Here is a 27,242-nt window from a genome sequence, read left to right on the forward strand (position 1 = left end):
CACACACAAATATTTTTTAATAATCACCATCTCTGGTGAGTATGATGTATTTTATTTAAATGTACAATGCTTTTTGTCATGCTATTTGATAAATATTGATTCCGAACTGTTGTTGACGTCTTAGCCAACGGCAGAGAAAAACTACCAAGACCACAATGCACCGGGAACCTTCCAGGCCACGCCCATAACTGCTGCGGGTTGGTGGTAACCGATAGAAAACGCTAAGGCGCAAACTCGGTCAAACTCGCTGGTCTCCACTGTGCGAGGAGAAGCGAAGCGCCCGTTTCTAAATGGCAACCACCACGGCGGACGACGAGTTGGACCCCGTGCTGCACGGCTGCCACCACAACAACAACAATAATAACAACAACAATAACAAAGACAACGAAGCCGGGGAGACCGCGACCTCCCCTCCCGCCGACACGACCGACCCCGGCGGGAAGACGTCGCATAGCGTCGGTAACGGTTCGGTCATTAATCCCGGCGGAGGAAATAATGGGAAGTGGGTTCGGCTGAACGTCGGCGGCACCGTGTTCCTGACGACGAGGCAAACGCTACTAAAAGAACAAACTTCGTTCCTGTATCGGCTGTGCCAGCAGCAAGACCTGCACTCGGACACGGTGAGTTCGAACAGGACACCCTAGTCCACACAGGTTCTTAATGTCCTGCTCTTATTTCTCAGTATTTGACGAAAGTCAATACATGAGGTGTTTCTAACATATTATCTTTCTGAAGTGGATAACACTTAACTATAGTCAAATTATATTAATTTACCTTTCTGAAAGTCCTAATCTGTTTCACGGCACAATTTGTTAGTTCAACTTTAAGCTTGTGTGTGTAAAGGCATTTTTTTCATCCAACTAGGACAAAATTGTCCATGTGCTAGTACACTCTTTGTCCTCACTACTAGTAGGCAAGGCAAGTTTATTTGTATAGCACATTTCATACACAACAGGCAACTTAATGTGCTTTACACAAGGAAAGACAACACCTATAAGCATCAATAAACACAGTAAGTTAACATTCAGGGCAAAAAAGAAAACAAAAGTAGGTTACAAAATTTACCAAAACAAAACAAAACATAGATTGACAATGTAAAAACATTTAGCGTAAGGAAGTTATTTAAAAAATAATAGTAATTAAAAGGGGAAAATTAAAACCATTTAAAATACCTTAATCAAAGGTATGTGGGGGGGAAAAGCAACGTTTTCAACCTGGATTTAAAACCATTTACACTCGGGGCTGACTTAACTTCTGATGGCAGCTTATTCCATTTGTGTGCAGCATAACAGCTACAGTAAATGCAGCTTCGCCATGTTTACTTCGAACTCTAGTAAGACAATTCAGTGCACTAGTAGAGCGACTTAAGTCTTACTAATGAGGACAAAGTGTGTACTAGTAGTAGTGATAGACCAACATGTTTTTTTTTTCAGGGCCGATGCCGATTATTAATTGTCAAGGAGGCCGATAACCAATATTTCAAGCCAATATTAATTTGCCGTAAAAGAGAAACATAGCATAAAAATAAAAGAACTGTGTTGAAATGCCATTATGCATGTACGTTAAAACCATTTTCAACACTTTTAAGGTTTTTCTTTTAATTTTAAACATAAAAAGAATCGCCAGCTGTGTTTATAAAAATTGCAGAGCTTGCAGGGTCCTATGCACGTGTTAAGCTAAATGAAAAACTAAGTGAATAGCTCCCTAATTTTTCTCCTGTAAATAGAGTTTTCCAAATTTCCAATGTAATTTCTTAATTTTTAAAAATAAAAAGTGTCGGGAGTTCCCAGTGTCAACAACATCTTACAGTACAAAAATAAATAAATACTTAAATGAAAAGTTCTTCTTCTTTTTTTGAGTGCCACTGATTGTCACACCCACTTAAATGGGGCGAAATTCGTTCTCCGCTTTTGACCCGTTCCCTGAAGAAGCGGTGAGCAGCAGCAGGGGCCGCCCACGACCTCCCAGTCACAGTGCGGACACTCTACCACTAGCCCACAGAGCTGGTTGGTGGTTCCTATATGTCACTGAGACAAATACATGGAAATGTAGCTAAATTGGGATTTTCATCAGGGTTTGCAAAAGGTTTCAAAAGATCTTCGCAGACAATGAAAAATTGTCTGACTCTGAACATGTTTAAACTTTCTTTGCGACAAGTAAAAATTAACATCTTGCAAATCCGGATGAAACCCCAAAATTTGCTACGTTCGCAAGCATTCGCCGTTCAGTGAGATACCAGCTTTATCGGCCTTCAGACTGGTGAAAAAGGCAGATGCTGATATTTGTCAAAATGCCAAATATCAGCACATACATTCCTATTTGATATTCTCCATGCATAGTGAAGTGTGTGCGCGTGTGCTCAGCATCCTTCCGTGGTGTGAATGTAGCTGGAGTCAGATGGAAGAACACGTGCCTTCTCTTCTGCAGGGGGCTACGCAGTCACAGTGGCTGTATAGCAGCATCCAATGTGGAGGGAGAGAGCGACATCCTCGTCACATGCAGCAATCCCAAAGATTACAAATAGGATGTGTTTCTCCTTAAAATGACGCGTGACACGGGCTACTCGATATACACGGTATTGCAAAGCAAATCATCTACGTTGTCATGGTGGACTGACTGACTACCCACAGTAAATCTGAAATCAGGACCCGCGATTCATTATTTAAGCATCATCGACTATTCCCACCAGTGTGGGATGATGCGCCTTTGCCGTTGAATAAAAAAAAATGATTTGCCGTTGACCCTGACAGAACGTTGGAGTATCGGTTCATCTCTGCTCAGCATGTTTGAAGACTCGGTATGAATGAGTGTTTGTGTACCTTGACTGAAAAGCCACCATTCCAGGGTGTTTCCCTCCTCCTGCTCTAAGTCAGCTGTGCTCCTGCTCGCGACAAACTTAATCAAATGCATTTTATAAGAACATACAGTAATTAGTACAGGAGGTCCTTGGTATAAGATAGAGTAGATATCTGTTACTACTGCTGTTTTAAATTTTGAAATAAATCAATCCCTTTTCTAAACTCCACTCAGACTATAATGTCAACTTTATAGATGCCACATCTGCTCTCCCGGCGGTGTACGTTGTGGTAAAGATGTTTGCCATGACGCAAGTCATTTTTTTTTCCTTAACGGAGGGGGAAAAGGAGCCAGCTATTTGAGGTATGTTTATTTTTTTATGCGAGCATCACACCCAGCGTGAGCAGGGGCCACTATTTGTGGAAATAAAGTTGTAAAGTAACTCTAATCTAAGCCATGCAGCAAACGGTCTATGCTCGCATTTCCTGGAGGGTTTTAAGTATCTTATTATGCCAACTGCAGAGAATCTTCAATCTCACCAATTGAGCAGATGTTCTTTCCTGCAACCAAAGCAAAAAAACAACATTCAATTTAGGCGCTTTTTGCCCAACAGCAGCAGTGACTCCCCCTGAACTGCACTGGAGGGGGTAATATTCCCATGTGACCTTCGGCGGCGACATGACAGGATCTACCCTTGCGTCGCCTGAAGACACACAAGGATGTCTCTCCTTCACATCTTTATCTTCACTTTCTCCGTCTTTGTCACCCTCAGCGGCAATGACTCACTTTTTTTTTTTTATCCCCTTTCCCTCACCCGCCTCTCATTCTGCTCCCAACAGCGGCAGTGTTGCGTCTTGGAGGAGGTATAGCGCGTTTGTAGCCGAGTGTTCCTGCACCCGTCACATTGCTGTCACACTTGCCAAAAACAGGAGGCGAGTCATTGGTGAGGTTGAACATGGTTGATAGATAGTACTGGATCCTTTTTGTACCAGATGGCAGGCTTTCCCCACTTGAGAGACATGTTTCAGTGGTTATTTCAGTTGTGTCCTCATCGGTGGCACACGCTACACATTTTTTTTGAGTTTGGACAGACGCATCGTTTCCATGCAGAGTGACGTTTGACTGAGGTCGAGGTTGTCGGATGAATGCAGAGCTGCGGTCCAGTTGCCAGCTTGCCCAGAGGGGAAACGTAGTTTGATTGCATAATCAGTATGTCGCAAGCAAATTCTGGTCTTAGTCACTTGAATAATAACAATAGAAGTGGGAAAATCTGTGTGAGATTGCGAGCTGGTAACACTTTTATTCTATTATTATTTATTTGACAATATATTCTATGTGACCCAACTAGTCAAAACAGTATTCTGATTAATATGGCATTTGTGGAATATGATTAAGCAGCAAAATCCACTTGTTTTTTATCCATCTTAGGGGGCAGCCATTTTGCCACTTGCTGTCGAGTGAAAATCGCAGTTGCTCGGGTAACGACCAATCACGGCTCACCTTGCGAACGTCACGTGACCAAAGTCAAACAGGTGAGCTGTGATTGGTTACCTGAGCCCTGAGCAACTAACTGTGATATAATTTTCAGTTGACAGCAAGTGGCAAAATGGCCGCCTCCCGAGATGGATAAAAATGGGTTGATTTTGCTGCTTAGTTCATATTCCGCAATAGTAATCAGAATAGCGTGTTTAGACTAGTCAGGCTCAGCTTGTGCCTTGTGAACATCTGATGAACAAACTCAAAAACAGGTGAGCCATGATTGGTCGTTACTGAGCCCTAAACAACTGTGAGGTCATTTTCAGTCAACAGCAAGTGGGAAAATGGGCGCCCCCTGAGATGGGTTAAATATGGGGGGATTTTGGTAATAGTAATCAGAATGATGTGTTTAGACTAGCAACGACACATGGAACATATTATTGGAAAGAATCTTTTAATGTTGACTTCCTCCTTAACAACTAGCTAGCACAATTATTTATCACAGTCAAACCCTCAAAACATAACTGCTCACTGGCCTGGTCTGCTCCAGCATGACTTTTCCCATATCGAGTAAAAATAGCCCAAATGGGATACGTTTGAAATTATTCCACCCACCGGACCACTTGGCCACTAGAGAGGTTTTTAATTCCACATCATGTCAAAGTTTAAGCTTGCTTGACAACTTGCTTACTCGGTAGTTCTTCACCGGCTTCTATTTTTGTTATGAATGCAAATTGTAGTGTTTACACCAAACAGACGAGCAAAACAAAACCTCGACGCTCGTGCCATACAACACAGATATTTTTAATGTCAGAATCCCTTTATTGATGAAAATTCTCATCCTGAGTTAAAATCCTTCTATTCCACAAATTAGAGCGAGTTTAAAGGTTCGAGCCCGCTCTCCCTCCTGTCTGCTACGCCTCTTGGGTCTTCCGCCGTTTTTAAACCCATGCGCGCACGGTCTGACGCCGTGCGACCGTTTTAATGAGATTATCGCTATTAAGACGCCCTGCCGCCCCATCATCAATTTGTGTGCTGTTAATGCCTCCCCAAGTTGAACCCTGGCCGCTCCAATCCAATTACATGATGAAGTTAATGTCCATCTTGATACGTGGATGATGTGAGATGATCGAGGATTGCAGATTATAACCACATAATCCTCATTATGGACATTGTGTCTATTTGATGCTGATTAAAGATTTCCGCGGATCACGCAGGTGAATTTTAAACGGGTTGTGTCGGTGCATATTTGACAGGAAGTGTCTCGCCCAACCGTCAGATTCCGCTACGAGTCTGAACCCGCGTTATCACCTCATCTGTGTTATGGGACGGTATAACACACAGGGAGACAAATGTTTACGGGGGGGAAAAATGCTGATGTTCTCATTTGACTGAAAAGTGCTCTGACAGGCGGACTTGAATTTATTTAAAATACAAACCGACTTTTGTTGGTGTACTTAACCTCTGCAGGGAGTCATAATCTACTTGTCTCAACTAATATCCTTAAAAGTACAGTAGAGGTGGAAAAAGATCATGTTGTGGACATGCTATAATAATGTGTATTGAAACATGGCTAAAAGAAGACCGATTCCTTCCACACAGTGACACCCTGGCTCGTAGCGTTTTTTTTTTCTTTTAAGAAACTGACGCATCCAGGAAGCTCCTGCCCACTGTTGTCAATCGCACACTGACGAGTCACGACCAATCGTCCTCCACCGCCCTTCCGCTCTCAGCACACTGTGGATTTCTCTGCAGACACACACTCCCAAAACACACTGATGTGATTATGGCTGTCCTCATCCTCTTGTCACCTTGGAAGTAGAAGTTTTTTTGGGGTGTTGACTTAATAGCTGCCCTTGTTGTCCTTCTCAAACTCTGTCCATATTTGTTGAGCTTGTTATCCTTTAATTATCATTTTTATCCTTACAAAATAATTACATTTGATGAGCAAGCAAATGCATACGATTTTTTTTTTTATTGGCGAGCCAAATGTCCCATGTTAATGCAAATTTTTTGGTTCTTTTGTGTAACAGGATGAGACGGGAGCCTATGTGATTGACAGAGACCCCACCTACTTTGGACCCATCCTCAACTACCTGCGACATGGCAAACTGGTCTACAACAAGGAACTAGCTGAAGAAGGTGTCACTATTTATAATTTAAGACGTGTGCACACGTACCTTTTTATAATCTCTTAAAGGGGAAGTCAACCCCCCCCCCCCAAATTCCTTAAAAATAGTATGTTCTATGCAGCCTCCTCAACGTCGTCTTCATGACATATTCTACGACGGTAGTTTCCGACATTAAATGAGTGAAAAATTAAATCAAGTGCAGGTGGCTGACGGCTGTCTGCATACACACTAGCTAACCTGTGTGTTCCTTTTGCTTTAAGGAGTCCTGGAGGAGGCGGAGTTCTACAACATCACCCCTCTTATCAAACTCATCAAAGAGCGGATCATAGAGAGGGACTCCAAGTCTACGCAGGTAAACCCCAAATCGATGTTTTCATCACAGCTTTAGCAATGAACTCAAAAATGATCAAGAATCTTTTTAGACTTTATCAGCATCTCACAGTCAACTTACAGTGACGTGAGCTTTTTGTGATTCTCTCAAGAGTGTGCTAGAGCCCCTGCTTCTCTCCTTTCTTTTTCAGGGTGGTTGCACTCACACTTATATAATCACCGCCCTCCACAGCATACTCCCACTCTCCCTGTGTTGTATTGCACTGCACTTAAGTGTACATGCCTGGGGGTTGCATGCAGCGCACCCATCTGAAAATAGAAACGGCTGATTTACTGACAGTTCAATTAGTTTCCCTCCTTAAGGTGTCTTTGTGTGACATTTCAGTGTTGCACGATGGTACTGAAATAAACTGAATTGTCTCATCCTGTGTCCTAGCAGCAGGTCCCCCCTAAGCACGTCTATCGAGTGTTGCAGTGCCAGGAGGAGGAGCTGACCCAGATGGTCTCCACAATGTCCGACGGCTGGAAGTTTGAGCAGGTCAGCGTGCGCGCCTGCAGAAAGCCCCGCACTGGACTACTCTGGACTGTGGGTTGGACTCACGCTTTACTGCTGACCCTTCAACTTTGACCCCTCCCCCCACCCCCACGGCCCCGACCTGAGCCCTACCTGCTGCACTTCCATTAGCGCTACTCAACCTTAGGCTTAATGTAGCCTCCGCTTAATGATTACACGGAAGCGTCAGCCCGAGTGCAGATGATAAGACACATGCTGAGCTTCTTAAATAGGTTTAAAACTCAGAAAGCAGCCACACAACAACTATTTTATTCATTTCTTATGATGCATTGCAATTTACGGGAATTGTTTTGAAATGTCTTCTGAGTGAACGAACTGAGGTGTAAATTTTTCAGCTAGTTACAGTATACTGAAGATGGAAACATTTCCTGTTCCTGTCATCAGTTTAAGGTTTCATCTAAGTCTAAAGATACAGAGCAAATAATGTTATTTTTCTCTCAGTGCTGACCTTCACCTGACGCTAGTGGCACACAGCACCCCCCCCCCCTCCTTCCCAACAAGTCAGGCTAGCAATCACCTTTAGCCCCTCTCTTCCCTGCTTTGCCACCTTGCGCTCAAATGCACACAGTACAGCTTTGCTTTGTCTCTTTGGACGCTCACATGTAGTTTTAATATATATGTGTTGGCATAAGTAAAATGATGCTTCATGTCCAGTCCACTGCTGAGTGTGCAAAAACCGGCTGTCCGCTCCCCGACCCAGCATGCATGAACACCAGAGTCTCTCCTTCGCTCACGTGTTTTTCTTCCTCGGTGAGCTTTACTTCCTGCTGATAAATCTTCTCTTTCTGTGTGCGCGTGTGTCTAGATGGTGAACATCGGCTCGTCGTACAGCTACGGAACGGAGGATCAGGCTGAGTTTCTGTGTGTTGTTTCCAAGGAGCTTCACACGCCTGGTTCGGGGCTGGGTACAGAGCAAAGCCACAAAACGAAGGTGAAACTCTCCTCACTCACAGGCCAGGGTGGGGTGTCGACGGTGCCAAGAAACTGTAAAAACATGTCCACAAGCAGAGATTTAGGACTTGCATAATTACACTACAACTTGTTGTTTGGAAAAACAAGTAAGAGATGTAAGAAAACTGAAAAATGGAAGCCAAAGACATTTTTAATTAAAAAAAAATTTCAATGATACAATTTCAAATAAGAGGAGGTAAACATTGAATGTGAATATAATCTACACTATTACGTTATTTTGCACTCTAATAACCGTTGTCTCAAAATAACCCAAATTGGGTCAAAAAGTGACCGACCCAAATGCTCTGGTTAATCATATAAACCAAAAAGTTGGGTCAAATAAATAACACACAAAACAACCCAACCCCACCTTTATCTTTTTAAAAAGTTTTGGGTTATTCTTTTGACCCAACATTTGGGTTTAAATGCGTAACCCAAAAAGTTTGGTCGGTCCAAAAAAAAAGAAGTTTGGTGGGTTATTCATTAAACCACATTTTTGGTTTACAGAGTAAAGAAATAATCCATAACATTGGGTCGACCCCCCCCCCCCTAAATGTGTTGTTTTGCGGGTTATTAATTTTAACCAATTTTTTGGTTTAAATGTGTAAACCAAAACGTATGACCAAATTTGTTTTGTTTTTTTACCCAAATTTTAGTTTTTCGTGTACAGCCCAAAACATTGTTAAAAAAAAAAGTTTGGTGGGTTATTCAGTTAATCAACTCTTTGGTTTAAATAAATAAACCAAAACTTTGGGTTGGTCCCTTTTTTACCCAATTTAGATTATTTTTAACCCAACTATTTTTAGAGCGTGTACTAAATATAGTAATAATTATATTTTATACTAAATATGTTTTTTAAATACTGGCAGTAATGACTAGCTAATGTCATTTTTTTTACTTAATTACTGTTATAAACATGATCATAATAAAAATAAGATAGTTTTCACCTATTAAAAAAAAAACACTATATGGACCAACAACTAAAAAACCAACATGTCTCAATGGGGTGCCATAGAAAGACAAATCTTGCAATTAAATGGACTAATGTGTCAAAACGATCTCACTCTGCATATGTGCGTGTGTCAATTTGGGGTTCTTTCCTCCTGTTGTATGTGAATGTTTATGCTTTGACTCCCCACTGAAATGTCATCAAATGTCATCCACTTCATCACTCGCCTCTTTTCAAGTGACCTTCCACTTCTGGCTTCACTGTCGTCACTGTTCACCCTCATATGGATATATAGTGTAAATATATATCTCTGCCTGCTCACTGACACTCATTGGCATTCATTTTTTTTGTTCATTTTCTGTCCATTTTGTTTTTTTCCCCCTTCCCTTCGTCCTTCCTGCTGACCGCAGCCGACGGAGACGCAGGAGGAGGAAGCAGCGAAGGAGGAGGAGGAGGAGGCGGAGGGAGGGAGAGAAACAACACCGAATGAGTGGCTTAGAGAATGAGGGAGTCATGTTCCTTTGTTCCAAAGCGAGTCGGGGAAAGGGTGAGGAACTGTGTTAGTGAGTCCAATAGCTGTGGGTATATTCTAGTGTGTGTGACTGGACAATGTCAGTTCAGTTTAGAGTGTTTCATGCCACTGCATTGGGTTTTGAAAAAAAAAAGTGTTATACAGGAAATGATACGTCTAGGAAGACTTGTGTTATGCACATGGCAAGCATATTGAAGCGTGTGTTTTTTCCCCGTTTGACCACAAATTTGCAACTTAATAAATTATTTGTGGTTTTCCACATAAATTAATTTTTTTAGGGGGATCTATAGTACTGTATATCTACCTGTATTTGCCCAAAACTCACCTATTTGATGTTTTTATATTACTTTGCTGCCATCTTGGGAGAGATATATTTTTTTAATTCGCGGCAGGTATTGTGGAAAAATATTTCAGTTCAAAAAGGGAAACTCATGTAAATTTATGACACATTTAATTAATAATTATTTTTTTAAAAATGATCTTCACAATACCCACAATTCACCATCTCCAGTAATTATAATAAAAAATAAACAAAATGACGGTCAAACGGATCAATGAAATCAAATCCTATTCAGACAATATGAAGCATTTCCTGTTCAAAATAGATCAAATATCTCCTTCCAGTGCAGCCTGCACCCAGTGTGTATGTGGGTGCGCACACTCCCACCGTTTTGTCATCACAGATAACGAAGGAGTGCAGCGACTCGGCGGGTTCTGATTACCAATGCTGTGACATGAAATATCCTTGACCTTTTAGTGCAGCAGTACTGACGTTGTCCTGTATGTTCTTCCCTGTCCCCTTGCACAAACACCGTACACGCACACGCATTTTAAGGCGTGGTGGTGTATGTTTTTGTTGACATGCCCCAGCCATCACGTATGTCCCCATTTTCATCATCATTGCTGTCATGGCAACCGGACGATACTGTAACTAATGATGATGCACTGCAAATCGAACGCGGATCCACTCGCTAACTGTCTTATTTTCTTCCGCAGCTTTTCCAGATCCACGGCTCCCGGATGTAGACATGACAAGAACCTAAATTATTTATTTAGGCTCAAAACAACATCCTGTACTTGGAATGTGTGTGTATGTGGCGTCCAAAAGACGGAAATGGATTTGTAGCATTTCTAATTGGTTTATTGAACAACTTAAAAAAAAAAAAAAAAGATGAACTGAAACGCATATTTAGTTGAGTACAGCAATATTCTCAAAAATACTTTCCAGGGACCTTACAAATAGGAACTTAGTGAACCTTAGTACATTTATGACCAAAGATTTTGACTAGCCAGAATCACAATATGATGAACTTACAGTATGTATTGAATTCCGAGTGATGCTTCCATGGAAGCGTTCATAGAATCACCGTCCAAAAGATGCGTTTTCTGATGCTTTTTATTCCTGTTAATCTTTCCAATGTCGCATCATGTACTCGTAGGTAGGAATGCAAAGCAACAAAAGAGAAGGCGTCAAGTTGGTTGTTGACATAGGTCACCTCAAAGTATTTGAAAATAAGTTCTCCTTTCGAAATGTATCATGTAGACCCGAGTGGAAACTGCACCTTATGTTACGTTTTTGTCCAATGTAGGGAACGACATGCTTGTAAGTAAGAGCATGGCCGTTTTGTGGGGCATTACTTTTTACAGATGATGAAAAACCACCCAGTATAATTTAACATTTGACTCCCTTCTTCTCGTGATAACATGACGGGAGACATACATGCAAAAACACACACACACATTAAATAAGATGCAAAGACGGCAAACTGTTTTTGTAGATTAGAATACAAACTGGCATATTCTGGAAATCTTTGCAATACACTTGTAGCAGGATTCGTGTTAACATAAGACGTTTAGCTGATGATAATCATATTGGTGGTATAAGAGACGACTGAAAGGGGTTCAATTGTTCTGTAACTTTTTTTTTTTAACACGATTAATTCAGTGCCTTGCTCAAGCGGCAAAAGACTGACATGTCAAATTGTCATGGTTGTTTTTTTATATGCATTTTAGAATTCATGCGTACTTTACAATCGCATTTAGAGTCCAAGTTCGGTTTTGATTGCAAGAGAGTAGTATTTTCGGGGGAGGGGGATAAAAATGTATAGGAAAAACATGCAGCTGCGTATTTGTGCTGAATAGAGATGCTGTTGAGGGCCTGATTTTTTTAATGTCTTTTTTAATTATTCTTTTGTATATTTGTCTTATTTATTATCGAGGCTTCTTTTGAAATATCTATTTAAAAAATCTGGGTTTTGCTGTCGGGGTGCTCATCATTTGAGCAGGTAACTTTTTTGTATACGAGATAGTTTTCATGTTTGACTGATCCAATGGTCTTGACCCACACAAAAATTTGACACAAGATATGTTGGTATGTTTTCAACAGCGCATTCACATTATTAGCATTATTAAGTCCACCTCTGTTTGCATGTTGAGGGTGCTTTGTGACATCCTCTTATCGTGTTTATGAATTTGTACACCACTCATTAAATGCTTCCTGCTGTATTTGATCAATTCATTATTTCTGTACAAAAACAACAAAGATGGAACATATTGTCAAAACAAATGGATTTAATCATTTTAATTGGTATGCAGCCTCAATGTACTTAAATGGGAAGTGAAGTCAAATATTTTCTTGACAATGTGTTCTATGCGCCACCACTAGTCTAAACATGGTATTCTCTTCTGATTGATATCGTGTCTGTGGAATATGAATTGGCCATTTTGACATTATATCGCCCTCTGCTGTCGACTGAAAATGATATCACAGTGTCTTAAGGGCTCGGCTTGTGAACATCACATGCCCAAACTCAGAAAACAGGTGCGCCGTACCAGTTATTACCTGAGCCAGTGGGCACTGTAATGTCATTTTTGGTTGACAGTATAAAGCAAAATGGCCGCCCCTAAAATGGATTAAGGAAAAATTATAATATTCCACAAACTCAATATTGTTCAGAATACTGTGTTTAGACTATTGGGAGTGCAAAGTACATGTTTTTGTAAAGAAAGTTTTAACTTTCCCTTTAACATACAAAATAAAGTACGATAGAATGTTAATTTATCAGGACGTTGTTGTATTTTATGTAAATGAATGGCTCTACTCTTTAAAAAAAATAAATACAACTTCCTTTTTTTTTTTAAGTGTTGTCTTATTTGACTATCTCATGAGAAAATGTTCACCTGATTCCAATACAGTACTGTATTTTCTATGGCAATTGTGATAGACTTCAGCTTTTCCCAAATGTGTTTTTGGGATGTCACACTAGTGAGGACAAATGCAACAGAAAATGGATGACGATATACCGGTGAGTGCATAACTGAAATAAAGACCAGATCAATTTTGTGTAAAAACATTCAAAAGTCTTTCCCTGATGATGTTATGCCATATTTGTCCTACAGGAAGGTGCTCAGCGTGTTATCCACAGTGGCCAGATGCAAGTATTCTGGGGGTTCCACCACGGACCCTCGCCCCTTGTCCTCATCCTCGCGCCGACTCAGAAGTGGCCTCTTTCGGCGCACGGACCCTCGGTGACGTCGCTCCAGACATGCCAGTATCATGTGGGCGAGGTCCTGCTGGAGCCGCTGGAAGTTCTCCCTGGAAAAGCAGGTCAGTGTTGAGTTGACGGGTATTTTTAAGAGCGTTTTTAGTTTCAATCGTACTTTAAAAATCAACTTAGTTGACAAATAAATCGGGCTGTCAAAATTAGTGTGTTGACCGCACCTTACTTGGAAAGCCTACACTGGGGGAATTCCAGTGTCCACGTCAAAATTAAGCCGTAATAAATTGTAATAATAATGCAGTTAGTTCATGGTAAAAATTAGATCGCTCTTAATATGAAAAAAAAGGACTGTGCTGTAATGTCTTACAAATGCAGTTATGCCATCTAGTGGCAGAAAATGACCAACACAAACCAATATCACACTCGTTTTTTACAGTACGTCTTTTTTAAAATTTTAACTACATTTTAGGAATTATTATTAAATTACTTATCGATGACTAAAAGATGCAGCCATATTTCTATTAGTTTAACATTTTTTTCCCCACTTATGTTAAGAGTATGAAACATGAAATATTTTATTGTACATTTAGAACAGTTATAAAATTTGGGATTAATCATGAGTTAACTATTGAAGTCATGCGATTAATTACGATAATTTTTTTTTATCACCCCTACAAATTAGTAGTGTAATGTTTCTGAATACAATTGTTGGATTTTCATACGTTGTGGGAGGAGCTGGGAGGTCGTAGTCTGCACCCGTCTCACCAGTCAACCAGTAGGTTGTCTCTGTTCCTTTACCCTGAGAAAACATGAACGCACACAAACGCTCAAAATATTGCCACTATTTGAGTGTGATCATCCATTACCTTTAGATACGTTTCACCCCTGTACTCGTACTCAAACTTGCAGTCTGTCCTCGTCAGGATATTAATAGTTGGCTGACTGACGTGGATCCGCAGGGCTGCGGCGCAAAATGTCAGATTCATCTCATTAGGTTGACCACGAGATCCTCTAATTGCACATCAATAATTACAAATGTCACAGGGCAGGAACCGACTGGCACGACGCTGCGTTAATGTCGACATAAATCAGTTTGCTCATTAAGAGCGCGCTCACGGTGTCCCGTAGACTCCATTCGAGACGCCGTGTTGACCATATCGCCGAATAAACAATATCTGGGCATCTTGACCCCGACCACGCCTGCTGCGCACAGACCTGACACGCAATGAAACAAGATAGTATAAAGGTACAGTTAGTAACGAGATTATAGTCCCAACCGTGGACGGAGATCTGAAAATGTCATGTGATTGGCAGGTCAGGACCAATGTGGTCTACCTGAGTGCACGCCGATTCGTATCCACACAGGGATGCCAGGCAGATGTCTGAGCTGGAAGTTACCCATGAAGGCCAAAATGTCCAAGGCCATGCGGCAGATATCCACTGCATGCCTGTTGCCGTTACGGTTTGGTAGACCAGACGCCACCATGTAGGCGTCGCCGATTGTCTCCACCTGGAGAACAGATGTCGATGTTATGGAGGACCAAAACTGCCAACTTTAAAAATAAATAAATGAATACATTAAGTGAAAATATTATTTAATTAAAAAATTTAATAAAAACAGCAAAATATATATACATCACTAAATAAATAAAAGTAAAAAAGGAATACAAAAATAAAAAACGAGATTAAAAAAATAAATATATATATATATATATATATAAATAAATAAAAACGCTCTGCTCTCACATTTATTTATTTCATGCTGCAGACGCTCTGTCAGGATGAAATGTTATTCAAATGAGGGGGCGGTCCTAAACATGTCTTGTTTTTGACACTGTCACTTGACAGTGGACAAGATAGTCATCCATTACTGGAGCAGCCCAAAGCAAGCCGCCGGTGAGACTTCCTTGTTTTTGCTGACCCGCTCGCTCGACCATTGAAAGGCATTTTGCAACGGCGGAGTCCAACCCCGAGACACGCTTAGGACCACCCCCTCTTTTGAATAACATTTCGACCTGACAAGAGCGTCTGCTGCATGAAATAAATAAATGTGAGAGCAGAAGCGTTTTTCATTGATTGATTGATATTTTATTCTATTTGTATATTTATTTCCACATTTATTTCTTTATTTTTATTTTTTGAATCTCGTTTTTTTATTTTTTATTTTAATTCCATTTATTTCTTTATTTATATTAAATTTTTGAATTATATTTATTATATCCGTTTTTATTTTCACTTTTATTCATTTAATTACAGTATGTATTTATTTTTTTATTTTGGCAGTTTTGGTCCCCCCATAGACTGTACTGCATGTGACCTTGTAGACATCGTGGTGGTCCAGGATGCTGTCGAAGCCCTTGTAGATGTCGTTGAGCATGTCCACCACCTCCATGGGCGTGCTGTACTGGCACAGCGTGGTGAAGCCCACGATGTCGCTGAAATAAATGGTCACCTCGTCGTACAGCTCAGGCTCCACCACGCCCGTCTCCTTCAGGCTCTTGACCACAGGGCTGCCCCGAACCAAACGCATTCAAGTTCTCACAGACCAATCGTTGAACTTGTTTCGGGGCCTTTTTTTGGATGTTGAACAAACCGTGGAAGAAGCATGAAGTTGAGGCGGTCCGCTCGGTCCCTCTCTGTTTTGTAAAGGGCCGTTCTCTCCCCCACCAGGTGCTCCAGGTTTTTGGAATACATCTGCAGGCGACGTATCATGTTGTCCATGTAGCTCTCGTTGTCTTTGTTGTAAATTTTACTAGAGGAAAAAAAGAGAGAAATAACATTCAAATATATCATCGATCGAAACTAATATCCTGTCTTTCTTTGGACAATCAGACATTTCTTTAGATGCACTTTAACAATCTGTATCAACAATTCTAAATCACTACCATCTCTCTATAACTTTAAAATACATGACTATTGTAGCTAAATGGGCTAACTAAGATTAGAAACCCCTCTCAATAACAACAATGCACTGACAATAACGAAACAAGTCATTGGAAAATTTTATAATGTTTTTTACCTGATGATTTTGCCCAAACAGCTTTCTACCTTCTTGAAATCCGGTCTTTTCTCAGCATCCTCCTCCCAGCAGCTTTTTATAAGCATGTATACCTAAAGGTACAATCAAATCATAATAAAATATTTATTTTAAAAAATTGCTCCATCACTTCCATTCAACATCCTCCCACCAGAAACAAACTGAGGCAACCATTATTATTATTACTGGTGTTCCCACGAGATGGCGGCAAAGCACTCCTTTTGTCTAAATGAATTTCCCCAACAAGGTGCTTTGGCGCCAAATATGGAACATTTTTGTTTTGGTACAAAACAACGACTAGGAGAATTTTTCCGCAAATAATGGAAGATAAGAAAAATTAGCAACTACCTAATAAAAGTAATGAATAGTTTTTAATATCACTTTGAACATGTATGTTACAATAATGATGCAATCACTGAAATCACAGGACGATTATGGACAAAATAATCACGATTATTTTTGACAATTAAAATCACGATTATTCAAATGATTATTTATTTTATTTTTATTAACAAAAACATTTTAACACATTTAAAAATATTAAGACCAATTAAAAAATAGAAACACTATAATTATGTAAGTTATTTTTGGACCAAACTGAATTTACAGTATAATAATAATATATATTTATTTATTTATGTTGGCAAAAAGTTGAAGTTGGAGTGTAGCATGTGCACTGTGCAGTAGGATGATCATTCATTGTTTTGGTACAAAACAAGAAAATGTTTAAACGTTAAAAAAAACAAAAGAAAAATATTAAGCCATGTAAAATTCTTTGAAACACTATAATTATGCAACTTCCTTTTTGACGAAACAAAATTTATTTAATTAGTTATTTTAACATTTTAAAAAGGTGCAAATGTTTAGACAACATACAAGTCAAAAACATTATTATTTTTTTTACAATTATGCAGATGTTTTAATTGTGGAGTGTAACAATTGAAATTGAAATTGAATTTCAATTAATTGCACTGCCCTACAGGACGGAATGCTGCACAAAAAGCAGCTTTACCTCAACTTCTTTCTCTGTAGCCGTGTCAAAGTCCAGATCAGGTCTGAAGTAGCTCATGATGACCTTTGATAACTTTTCTGGGCACACACACAAATGAATACATGAATACAAATCACATCGCTTACAGGGATAGTCTAATGCCAAATACTGAATCTGTATTTATGTTTGACCTGCACGGTCAGAACAACATTCGGTGTAGAAGGTGGATTTCCTGAGAACGATCTCCTGAGCGATGATGGCGAAACTGTACACGTCTCCTTTTTGCGAGGTGCCCTGTTTCCTCAAGTGCTCGGGCGCCGTCCACAAGTCTGAGAGGAGACACCAAGGCATCGAGTGCATGGCGTGGGAATCAATCCAGTGATGGATTGCCGCTCTTTACCTCTGCCAGGCTTGAGGAAAGAGTTGCAGCCGAAATCCGTGATCTTCACCCCCATGCGGTTGTCCACCACGCAGTTGGTGGACTTGAGGCGGCCGTGCACCTGGATGGCACTGGCGTGGAGGTAGGACATGCCCTGCACAGACGGATACCGTGGAGAAGTGAAGTACGATTCAAGCATGGGCGTCCTCTACTGGCAGAAAAGAGGATCTGCGGCAACATTTTTATTAGCACAGGTGAGTGACACTCATGTATTAATGGCAATTCTCTCATTCATCTATCCAGTGAAACCCTGCATATTTTTGGGGCGGCATTTACAAATTTATCTTTTCACAGATTTTTTTTTTTTTTAACCGTGCAACCATTACTTAGTGGCTAAAAATAAATATTTATATTTTGTATTCATCCCCTTTGTTTTCCTCTATGCTTCGTTTATGATGTACTCACTTTGGATGACTGTTTATTATAGTTTTTTTTATTTTTATTATGTGGGCTGACAGTCCATGCTTGTGTGACGTCAAAGTTGAGAAGTATTTGGCTAATTGCTGCTGCCTAGAAGCTTGGCATGCATCTATATGAGCTTAAAAACGCACTTCTCCGTTTTTGTGTGCGTTTATGTGGACGGATATTTTTTCTACACGGGGAGGGGGTAGATAAATTTGTTTTAAAAAAAATAATAAAATACCCTGCTACTTGCGGCCCACAGCTACAAAATTTAATTACTAGCTGGTGCTTGCGGCCCAACCATTGGTTAAGAATCACTGATTTAGACAAAAAGTAGTGCTTTGGCGCCATCTTGTATCTTAGTCCAAGGAACCATGCTGAAGTGATTTGAGGTCCCTATCCCCCGCAAATAGTAGGAATAGTGGGTGATCACGTTAATTAGGGGTGTCAGGTGTTTTTTATTTATTTTTTTTATTGTAATTAATCACTAGACTTCAATAGTTAATTCACAATTATTCGCATTTTATATCTGTTCTAAATGTACAATAAAATATTTTTTTCTAAGTTTTCATATTCTTGTTAACATGAAAGTGAGAATTTTTTTAAACTAATAGAAATATGTAATATATATGATAGTATGATAGAGTAATTTCATAATAAAAAATAATAATAAAATTGAGTTAAAATTAAAAAGATGTACTGTAACTAAAAAACAAGTGTGATATTAATATTTATTTCACAAGATGGCATAATTGCATTTGTAAGACGTTGGTGACAGCTCAGTGCATTTTTCTTTTCATATAAAGCGCTTATCTAATCTTTAACATGAAGTAACTTGTGACATTTTTAGAATTGCAAAATCCAACTTGACCCCGGTCTCCACAAGTACATGCATTATTATTACATACTGCTCAATTTTGGCGTGGACGTATCTGCTGCTGTCATTAATCGTGCGTTAAAGGAACTTTAAATTAACTCAAAATTAACGCACTCATTTTCACACCCCTGGTTTTAATATTAATTGAACAAAAAGTCTTAAATGACCCAAGAAAATGTAATTTTAGTTTAATTTTGAATTCCAAGGCCTACTAGAGAATTTAGGATTAAAGCTCAGTTTTTATTTACACATAGAGATGCAGTTGTAACTATTGTTATGTGCAGTGTGGCTAAATGAACTCATTCACTGCCATTGACGACTATAGACGTCAGAGTTTCCTTTTAACTGGAGTGACAATGAATGAGTTCAACAAACAAATAAAAGGCTCGTTCATCATTGCAAATTTGTTTGTGCGTCACCTTGGCGATGTCATACATGACGGAGATCTTGAACTCCCAGTCCATGAACGTCTCCTCTGGATAGGACACCTTGTCATTCAGCACATACTGATACAGTAAAGGACAGAAGCTAATTCTTAGTTAGCTTTATTGTTTGGCATACGATTTTGTATGAGAAATGAGCGTGCGCGTGTCATACTAACCCTGAGCGACCCCCGCTCGCCATACTCGAACACCCCAAACACGCCCTGATCAAACTTCACTGTGCCGTAGAACTTGGTGAGGTTGTAATAGTCGATTTGCAGGAGCTGCGGAGAAAAGGGATGATTCATTCCAAATAGAACATTCGTGTGTTTGCACGCCTCACCGCGTGAAGTTCCATTTTCTGGGTCACATTGAAGTTCCCGTCCGAGTGGTTGAGCTCCTTCAGGATGACAACCTGAAACATTAGCAGTACGCTCAATATCGAATATCACATATACGTTAAGTCCTTCGGCCGTTTGACTACCTTTTTATCATAGAGTGCACGGCGGATCTTGTAATCCTTTTTTCTCTCTTCAATCTGATGGGAGATGATGTGGGAGGACGCTCGAACACAAAATGTGTACGATTTTTAAAGTCTGTTCGGAATGTTTGAATTTCATACCTTCAGGTAGACTTGGTTGAGTGAGTTGTCCTCCAGCAGCTTGACGAGGTCAGAGGGGATGTGGGAGATGGACCAGCCTTTCCTCAGGAGACGATCTCTTCGGTTCTGTCTAGTTGGTCAGTCAAATATAATTTGAATAAATTAGAGAATTTTTTTTTTTTTAATTTCTATTTATATATGTATATATTAGGGGTGCACTGATTTATCGGCCAAGATCGGAATCTGTCCCGATTTCCATAATTTTGGGGGAACAGTGATTGGCCGACCCCTTGAATGTTTCCACCGATTTTATTTCCTTGTCTTGAAAAATCAACCGAGATGACTAATAGTGTTTTCATTGTTATTTGAGAGAACTAGTTATATCCGGACACATTTAACTCATTTGGTCCAAAAAACATATAAATCGGTTCTATTTTAAATGTTTTAAGTGTCCCAAAGACATATTTATACTTTTTTTTAAAATATTTTTTCATGCAAGAGCAGCCTCTCAACTACAAGGAACGGTTGAGGAAATGGCAGTTATTATCAAAACGGCCACAAGGTGGCAGCAGAGCAAACGAGATCAACCAGGGCCATATTGAGAGAAAAAAAGCTAATTTGCTCTGTTTTCTAAACATATTTGTGAATAATGATGAAACCTAGCTATATTTTAATGCTAATTGCTGCAAAACGGAAACGGATAGAAATAGACTTTTTGTCCTGATGAAAGAAGAGACTCTAATCATTCTTTTGGTAGGTTCCATGTTTGACAATATTCTGTGGGCCTTGCAAAATCTGTCAAAATCCAGTAAAACAGCCGGGAGCGAACAGGATTGCTTCAGTGAAAATGGCTGGGAGTGAATGAGTTCAACTTTTCACCTGTAGAATATGAAAGCGATGATGGCCACCACCACCACGGTCACTGCCAAGATGATGACGACGGTGTCAAGTATCGTTGAGGGACGAACTATGGGACACGTTCACAGTTTCTATGCAGGTTCCTATCGTGCAAATACAAACACCACGGACTCTACCTTCATCCGGTCTGAAATCCGGAAGTCTGTTCCCCCAGACAAAGGATGGGTGGTCCTCAACTTGCATGGTCACGTTGTGCTCTGTGTCATACTCAAATAAAATACGATACTGGGGACAAAACAATGTAGTGAAATATTAAAATTCCTTTATTTATTTATAAAAATTTAAATTAAAATTCATGTTACATGCTGCATACATTGTATATAGCTTTATGCATAAATCTTATATATTTTGTTATTATTATTTTTAATGTATTTATGACTTAAAAATACCATAATTGAATACCTTGTAATCATTGGTGGTGTAAATGACAGAGAGATTCACGTCTCGGTCTCCCCGCTTGTCAAGCCGATAGTTCCCGGCGATGCCTGGACAAGAGGACAGGGAATGTTGCCACGGTAACCAAACGGCCAATCACCTCTTCATCACGTTCAGTTTAAATGATTGACAGGCTTGACAGCCTTCTGCTGCTGACCGTCAGGCCCGTGGACATCATGCCCGCTTCTCATTTTTCACATTTATTGCACGTGCATCCCAAAAACAATCATGAGATTAACATGAGACTTTTTGGTCGCTTACCGTTAAAGGAGATGTTCCGGAGGTAATTCACAGTAACATATGGCATCTTATGAGCTTCTGAGTGAGGATTTGTAATTATGTCCTTAATCACCTGACTAACCAGTACCACTGAGTCGTGGTATGCTGCCATGTAGTCGTTCATCTGCGTGAAGATGAGAAACAAATTAGTGCTGTAAAAAAGGCCTTCTGAATACTGCTGTATGTCCGTACTGTGTTGTTGCTTTTCGGGTCTGAGTTGATAGTGTAATTCCTGGTGTCGGGCATGGTGAGCACCAATACATTCTTCATGGAGGGATGAGCCGTAGTGTTGATGTAGTACCGATCACTGTGGAAAGGAGGCAAGTGAGCGTTCTCACAATTGAATGGCAATTTTGGACACGGAGAAAAAAAGGCGCCACTGTAGTGTACAAATCTGCCAATGTTTTCGAAAAAAGTTGCATTCAATTTGCTTCAACTGTTAAAAATGACGACCAGCTTCTCCTAGGGATGTAATGTAACGATATGCAAACATCACGATACGATATTATAATGATATGAAAGTCACGATAAAAATCACGATATTGTGGGGAGGTTGGCGATATGAAAAGGTCACAATTTTGTAAACAAACAAAAAAAAACGCAATATTGTGCTTTTGTACAATATTGTGCTTTTGTACAACCTACAATCAACAACAATATTGAGGCACTTATTTGCTAATGCACGCACACTTTGAGTTCCTCCACATATTGAGCATATTACGTTCCCCTTCGTCTGATCAGCGTGGATTTTAAACATAGAAGGGCTAAAACATGCCTTGTGAAAATTAAACGGCCCAAAAAAAACCTAGCCACCAGAGGGTGCTAGAACTGTACAAATGAAAATCAACCAGACTTTTTTTTTTTTTTAACAAGTGCTGCTTTTAATATCGTGACATGATGATTGACGATATTGTGGCGGTTTTAATATCGTGACATGATGATTGACGATATTGTGGCGGTTTTAATATTGTGATATCACGATATTGCCGTTATTGTTACACCCTTAGCTTCCGGGCTTCAGTCCTCGGTCAAAATAATGAACCCAACCTTGGGTTAATGTAGCCCAATCTGCTGTCAATCTAGGTTAAGAAAAGAAGCAACACTCAAAAATTATATATATATTCCCCAAAATTGGGTTGTTTTCACCCAACTGTTTTGAGTGTGAAGCCATGCCCTAAAAATATCTGGCAAAAAAATAAATAACCCAATATGGGTCAAAAAGGGACTGATTCAACTTTTTGAGTTATTGTTTGTATAAAAATAAATATATATTTTTTACAAAACAACCAATATTTTGGGTTTGTGAGCATTTCACTTTGCACACAGCGTGTGCATGCACATTTCACGCCATGTCAAAGTACTAACTTGTAAAGATCGATAAGGATGAAGAGAATTTCACTGCTGTCCGCTTCTGCTGAGAGATTCTTCACCTCCACAACGTCCTTCACGGAGCCGCACATGATGAACACTACAAAGAGAAAAGTCTTGATCAATCTCTTTATAGTCAGTGTGATTCTTTGGGTTGCTTGTCCCAGTGAAGACTTACAGTTGCTTGTCCTGTTCCTGCCCAACGACAGGACGGTTTTGAGGTCCTCTGGTTTGCGCAGCATCGTTCTATCCACCTTCTGAGCAAACATGTCTGGGGCTGATTCCAGTGCATTTATATACCTGTGAATATTATGAATACATTAAGTGAACTAAATTCTAAAAATCTGATTTTTTTTTTTTTGTACCACCAGCTTCCTAAAGTTATTGAATATTAATCATAATTGAGCTTTCTACCAGAGGTATCTAGTACAGAGCCTTGAGGTACACCATAATTAATTGGAAAGCATTTGTACAAATCGCAAATGGTGTCTCACCAAAAGCAATCCTCCGTGCTCGTGTGTAACTTATACACATAAGCTGTCTCCCACATCGGCTTGAGGGGTTTTTCGTCTTTCCAGAAGTGGACGAAAAAGTCTGAGATTTTGCGGGCGGGCGGCAGGAGGCGCTGCAGGTTGAGCGTGTTGTCACAGGCCGTTCCAAAGCTGCCAGCCGAGATGATGGGCGTGCTTAATTTTAGGCCCTTCTCAGCGCTGGCACGGGGAATGAAAGAGGACATGTGAACGGGACGCGTAGGCGATATCCCGGGAGAGATGTTTGGAGATGCACTTACTCGACCAAGGGGAAAGTGGCGTACGTGCACGTGGGGCCCAGCACGGCGCAGCCCAGGCTATTTGAGTGCTGCAGAGGAATCGCACAGTATGCGCTTCAGATGTTTTAATTTGCATACCTATAAACTGTTGTTTATGTACATTTTTAACTAAAGAATTACTTTACTATGAATAATGTATTTTTGTTCATCTACAGTGGATTTAAATAGTCTACATACTGTACACACCCCTGTTCAAATGAGACAAATAAATTCAAAACCTTTCCCACTGATAATGTGACCTATAATCTGTATGACGCAATAGAATAAAAAATAATAATTCAAGAGGGGATTTAATGTGGTTGCAAAAGTGTGCACACCCTCAAAACTGTGAAGTTTTTTTTTACGCATTTAAAGTCAACACACACCTGCCACTATTTAAGTTCTTTAAATCTTCTGATTAACCACAAATAAAGTTCAGATGTTCTAGTAGGCTTTTTCTGTATTAAATCATTTTTAATCTAATCCAGGATATTAACTCATTCACTCCCAGGCATTTTCACTGAAGCAACCCCCTTCGCTCCCTCCTGTTTTACTGGATTTGGACTGATTTTGCAAGGCCCACAGAATATTGTGTTCTATCGCAATAAAAACATAAACCTATCAAAAGATAAATTAGAGTCTCTTCTTTCATCAGGGAAAAAAGTATATTTCTATCTGTTTCTGTTTTGCAGCAATTAGCATTAGAGTTTGTGCATGAGTTTCATCACTATTCACAAATCTGTTAAAAACACTGAGAAAAATAGCTTTTTTGCAACATGGCCCTGGCTGATCTCTTATACTCTGCTGCCACCTGCTGGACGTTTTTTTTTTTTTTTTTTTTTTTGCAATAACTACCATTGCTTTAAGTGTCCTCTTCAGGTCAGAGGCTGCATCAAACCCTTCTGTTTGCCCTAGCATTAAAAAAAAACTATAAAAAAATTAGAAATATGTTTGTGGGACCATGGCAATATTTAAAATAGAACGGTTTTATGTTTTGGGAGCAAATGAGTTCAGTAAACTAAACTTTTGGTGATGTTAGTAGTATGAATATATACAGTTGTACTCACCATTAGATTTTTTAACTCGGCAACTCCTTCACACGCACTGCTGTGACAGCCTCTTTTTTGATAGTAGGTTGTGTTGAAACCACCAAATTTCACCGTGAAATTGAAATTTGTGTCTTTAATATGTTTGGTGGGAACATGGAAAACAGAAAGGGCAAACAGGTGTATTATTAATTAGTTTAGTTTATCACTTGGGGGGCAATCAAGTCAGTAGTCGCTTGTCAATAAATAATAACCTATATCAGTAGATATGGTACTGTACTAGAACGTACTTTACTACCTCTTTGGTGTCCCACGGTCAACTTGCATAACAAGTCACTTTGAACAAATCTAACTGTCAGCAAGATTTATTAACTTGACAAATAACATGTAATCACTCATTGCATCACTTGAAAGCAAGGACAAAAAAAAAAAAGGATTAGACTGGAGAAAGATTTAAACACCCAAAATGTTAAGGCAGAAGCGAGCTTAGCAAATGTGCAATTTCCAAGTGTTTTCTTACCGTTTTCTTGCACGGACTCCGACTTCAAGGCCTTCAGTATTTGTCCCCGGACAAACTTTAAGCTCCAGGGAGACTCCTCGTCGTCCAGGAGGATCACGTTCATAGAGACGCCTCTTAAACACTGTTGGATACCGTGATGCGATGCCATGAGAGTCCCAAGAGTGCACAACCACAAGAACCACCTCCCTAGAGCCATTTTCGCTGGATTCGGCCTCTCGCGCTAGAAAAACCCATCCATGAAGGCTTTCCGTGTTTTCTTCAGGTTCACGCAATATCAAAATGCACAAGGTCCAGCAGCTGTTTTTGAAACGTCTGTCTCTTAAAATAAATAAATAAATCACTTCCTCTGTCTCTCACCTACGCTTCACACACACTAACTTGTTAATATACAACCAGCAGAGACCCAAGAAGGCCATATAACCTCCTCTCTTGTCATCCCAAGGTCTGAATGAATTATGAGCACAAGCACAGCTAGGTACGCATTCCCAAAGGTGATGATAAGCACAGTTACGACTACTTCTGCCTGGAAGCATTGTGGTAAAAGCATAAAGACATAAATCCGGATTTGATTTCAAAAAAGGCTTTGATGTACATTATCATTTTTCCACGGCAGTGGCAGATCAGGTTTGGACAACTGTTTCTTCTTCTTGTGGCGTTTAGGCTAAGTATCAAGAATTAGAGCACAAAATGGCGAGTCAGGCCAACATTTTGAGGGTTTCCCCGTGCTCACATTTGTGTTCATTGTGGTAAAAATGCCAGCATGTGATGAGTTGATGCACAAAAAGTGGCAAATCCAACGTCCAAAAAGTACTCGGGAAGACTGCCGTTTGGTTTGAATTAGGCATTTTTTACCATTTCCAAGGTTTGACAAAAACAAACTTTCATCGTAGAGATTTATCCAAATTGCTACCAACCTGTAACCAGTATAGAAATTAATAACTTCTGTATATTTTAAGTCCTTATTATGACACAATTGTAAAATTGATGTTTGTACTTTATTACAATTTAGCATGAATTAAATGTATTGCAACTCTGCCAATTGTCACTGTTTTATACAAAAAAAAGTTTAAAATTAAAAGCATCAACAATCAAAACAAAACAAAAAGATCAAAATCAACAGGAAGTGCCCCAACTTGAGCAGGAAGTGACCTGAAAGTGCCCCAAAATCAACAGGAAGTGCCCCAACTTGAGCAGGAAGTGACCTGAAAGTGCCCCAAAATCAACAAGAAGTACCCCAACTTGAACAGGAAGTGAACTGAAAGTGCCCCAAAATCAACAGGAAGTACCTGGAAGTGCCCAAACTTGAACAGGAAGTGACCTGAAAGTGCCCCATCTTGTACAGGAAGTGAACTGAAAGTGCCCCGAAATCAACAGGAAGTACCTGAAAGTGCCCCAACTTGAACAGGAAGTGACCTGAAAGTCTCGTTAAATCAACACGAAGTGACTTGAAAGTGCCCCATCTTGTACAGGAAGTGCCCTGAAAGTGTCGTTAAATCAACAGGAAGTGACTTGAAAGTGCCCCATCTTGTACAGGAAGTGCCCCAACTTGAACAGGAAGTGACCTGAAAGTGCCCTAAAATCAACAGGAAGTAGGAAGTGCCCCAACTTGAACAGGAAGTGACCTGAAAGTGCCCTAAAATCAACAGGAAGTAGGAAGTGCCCCAACTTGAACAGGTAGTGACCTGAAAGTGCCCTAAAATCAACAGCAAGTGACCGGAAAGTTCCCCAAAATCAACAAGAAGTGCCCCAACTTGAACAGGAAGTAATCTGAAAGTGCCCTGAAATCAATAGGAAGTGCCCCAAAGTTAGTTACAATTCACTACTACACCAATGTTCGTGTCTTTAACCTCACGGGAAAA

General features: G+C 39.9%; 2 protein-coding genes across 7 annotated transcripts; one reads left to right on the plus strand and one right to left on the minus strand.

Annotated features, from left to right (window-relative positions):
* The first annotated feature begins 198 nt into the window (after nt 1–198).
* On the plus strand, nt 199–12,881 carry kctd17 (potassium channel tetramerization domain containing 17). 6 transcript variants are annotated; one of them, XM_077550759.1, is made up of 7 exons: nt 199–620; nt 6,306–6,414; nt 6,665–6,756; nt 7,171–7,320; nt 8,114–8,239; nt 9,619–9,755; nt 10,737–12,881. In XM_077550759.1, the coding sequence occupies exons 1-6, from the start codon at nt 291–293 to the stop codon at nt 9,712–9,714; spliced, it is 903 nt and encodes a 300-aa protein (XP_077406885.1). In that variant the 5' UTR covers nt 199–290; the 3' UTR covers nt 9,715–9,755; nt 10,737–12,881. The 6 variants fall into 6 exon arrangements, with proteins under 6 accessions (XP_077406885.1, XP_077406887.1, XP_077406886.1 ...); XM_077550761.1 differs by having other exon boundaries at nt 7,171–7,272; XM_077550760.1 differs by having other exon boundaries at nt 7,174–7,320.
* gucy2cb (guanylate cyclase 2Cb) lies at nt 11,819–26,716 on the minus strand. The gene is made up of 29 exons (XM_077551530.1): nt 26,702–26,716; nt 25,397–25,603; nt 25,217–25,235; nt 24,885–24,997; nt 23,800–23,867; nt 23,504–23,719; nt 23,188–23,309; nt 23,007–23,109; nt 21,834–21,948; nt 21,624–21,765; nt 21,330–21,412; nt 21,044–21,152; nt 20,889–20,976; nt 20,031–20,139; nt 19,893–19,946; nt 19,752–19,823; nt 19,588–19,692; nt 19,406–19,492; nt 17,669–17,801; nt 17,460–17,597; nt 17,290–17,366; nt 16,260–16,351; nt 15,834–15,992; nt 15,558–15,750; nt 14,576–14,750; nt 14,357–14,455; nt 14,107–14,201; nt 13,963–14,039; nt 11,819–13,335 (listed from the first exon to the last, which is right to left on the minus strand). Exons 1-29 carry the CDS (start codon nt 26,714–26,716, stop codon nt 13,134–13,136), a joined length of 3,267 nt encoding a protein of 1,088 aa, XP_077407656.1. The 3' UTR covers nt 11,819–13,133.
* Nucleotides 26,717–27,242: the final 526 nt, after the last annotated feature.

The sequence above is a fragment of the Vanacampus margaritifer genome, chromosome 18, assembly GCF_051991255.1.
Source record: "Vanacampus margaritifer isolate UIUO_Vmar chromosome 18, RoL_Vmar_1.0, whole genome shotgun sequence".
Taxonomy (NCBI): domain Eukaryota; kingdom Metazoa; phylum Chordata; class Actinopteri; order Syngnathiformes; family Syngnathidae; genus Vanacampus; species Vanacampus margaritifer.

Excerpts from the sequence above, each read along its gene's own strand:
- kctd17 (XM_077550759.1), top strand. The coding sequence starts at position 291 with ATGGCAACCACCACGGCGGACGACGAGTTGGACCCCGTGCTGCACGGC. Across the intron at positions 621-6,305 it reads AAGACCTGCACTCGGACACG|GATGAGACGGGAGCCTATGT; the intron begins GTGAGTTCGAAC and ends TTTGTGTAACAG. Across the intron at positions 6,757-7,170 it reads GGGACTCCAAGTCTACGCAG|CAGCAGGTCCCCCCTAAGCA; the intron begins GTAAACCCCAAA and ends CCTGTGTCCTAG.
- gucy2cb (XM_077551530.1), bottom strand. Across the intron at positions 20,977-21,043 it reads GGATTTCAGACCGGATGAAG|TTCGTCCCTCAACGATACTT; the intron begins GTAGAGTCCGTG and ends CGTGTCCCATAG. Across the intron at positions 17,802-19,405 it reads TCATGTATGACATCGCCAAG|GGCATGTCCTACCTCCACGC; the intron begins GTGACGCACAAA and ends CCGTCTGTGCAG.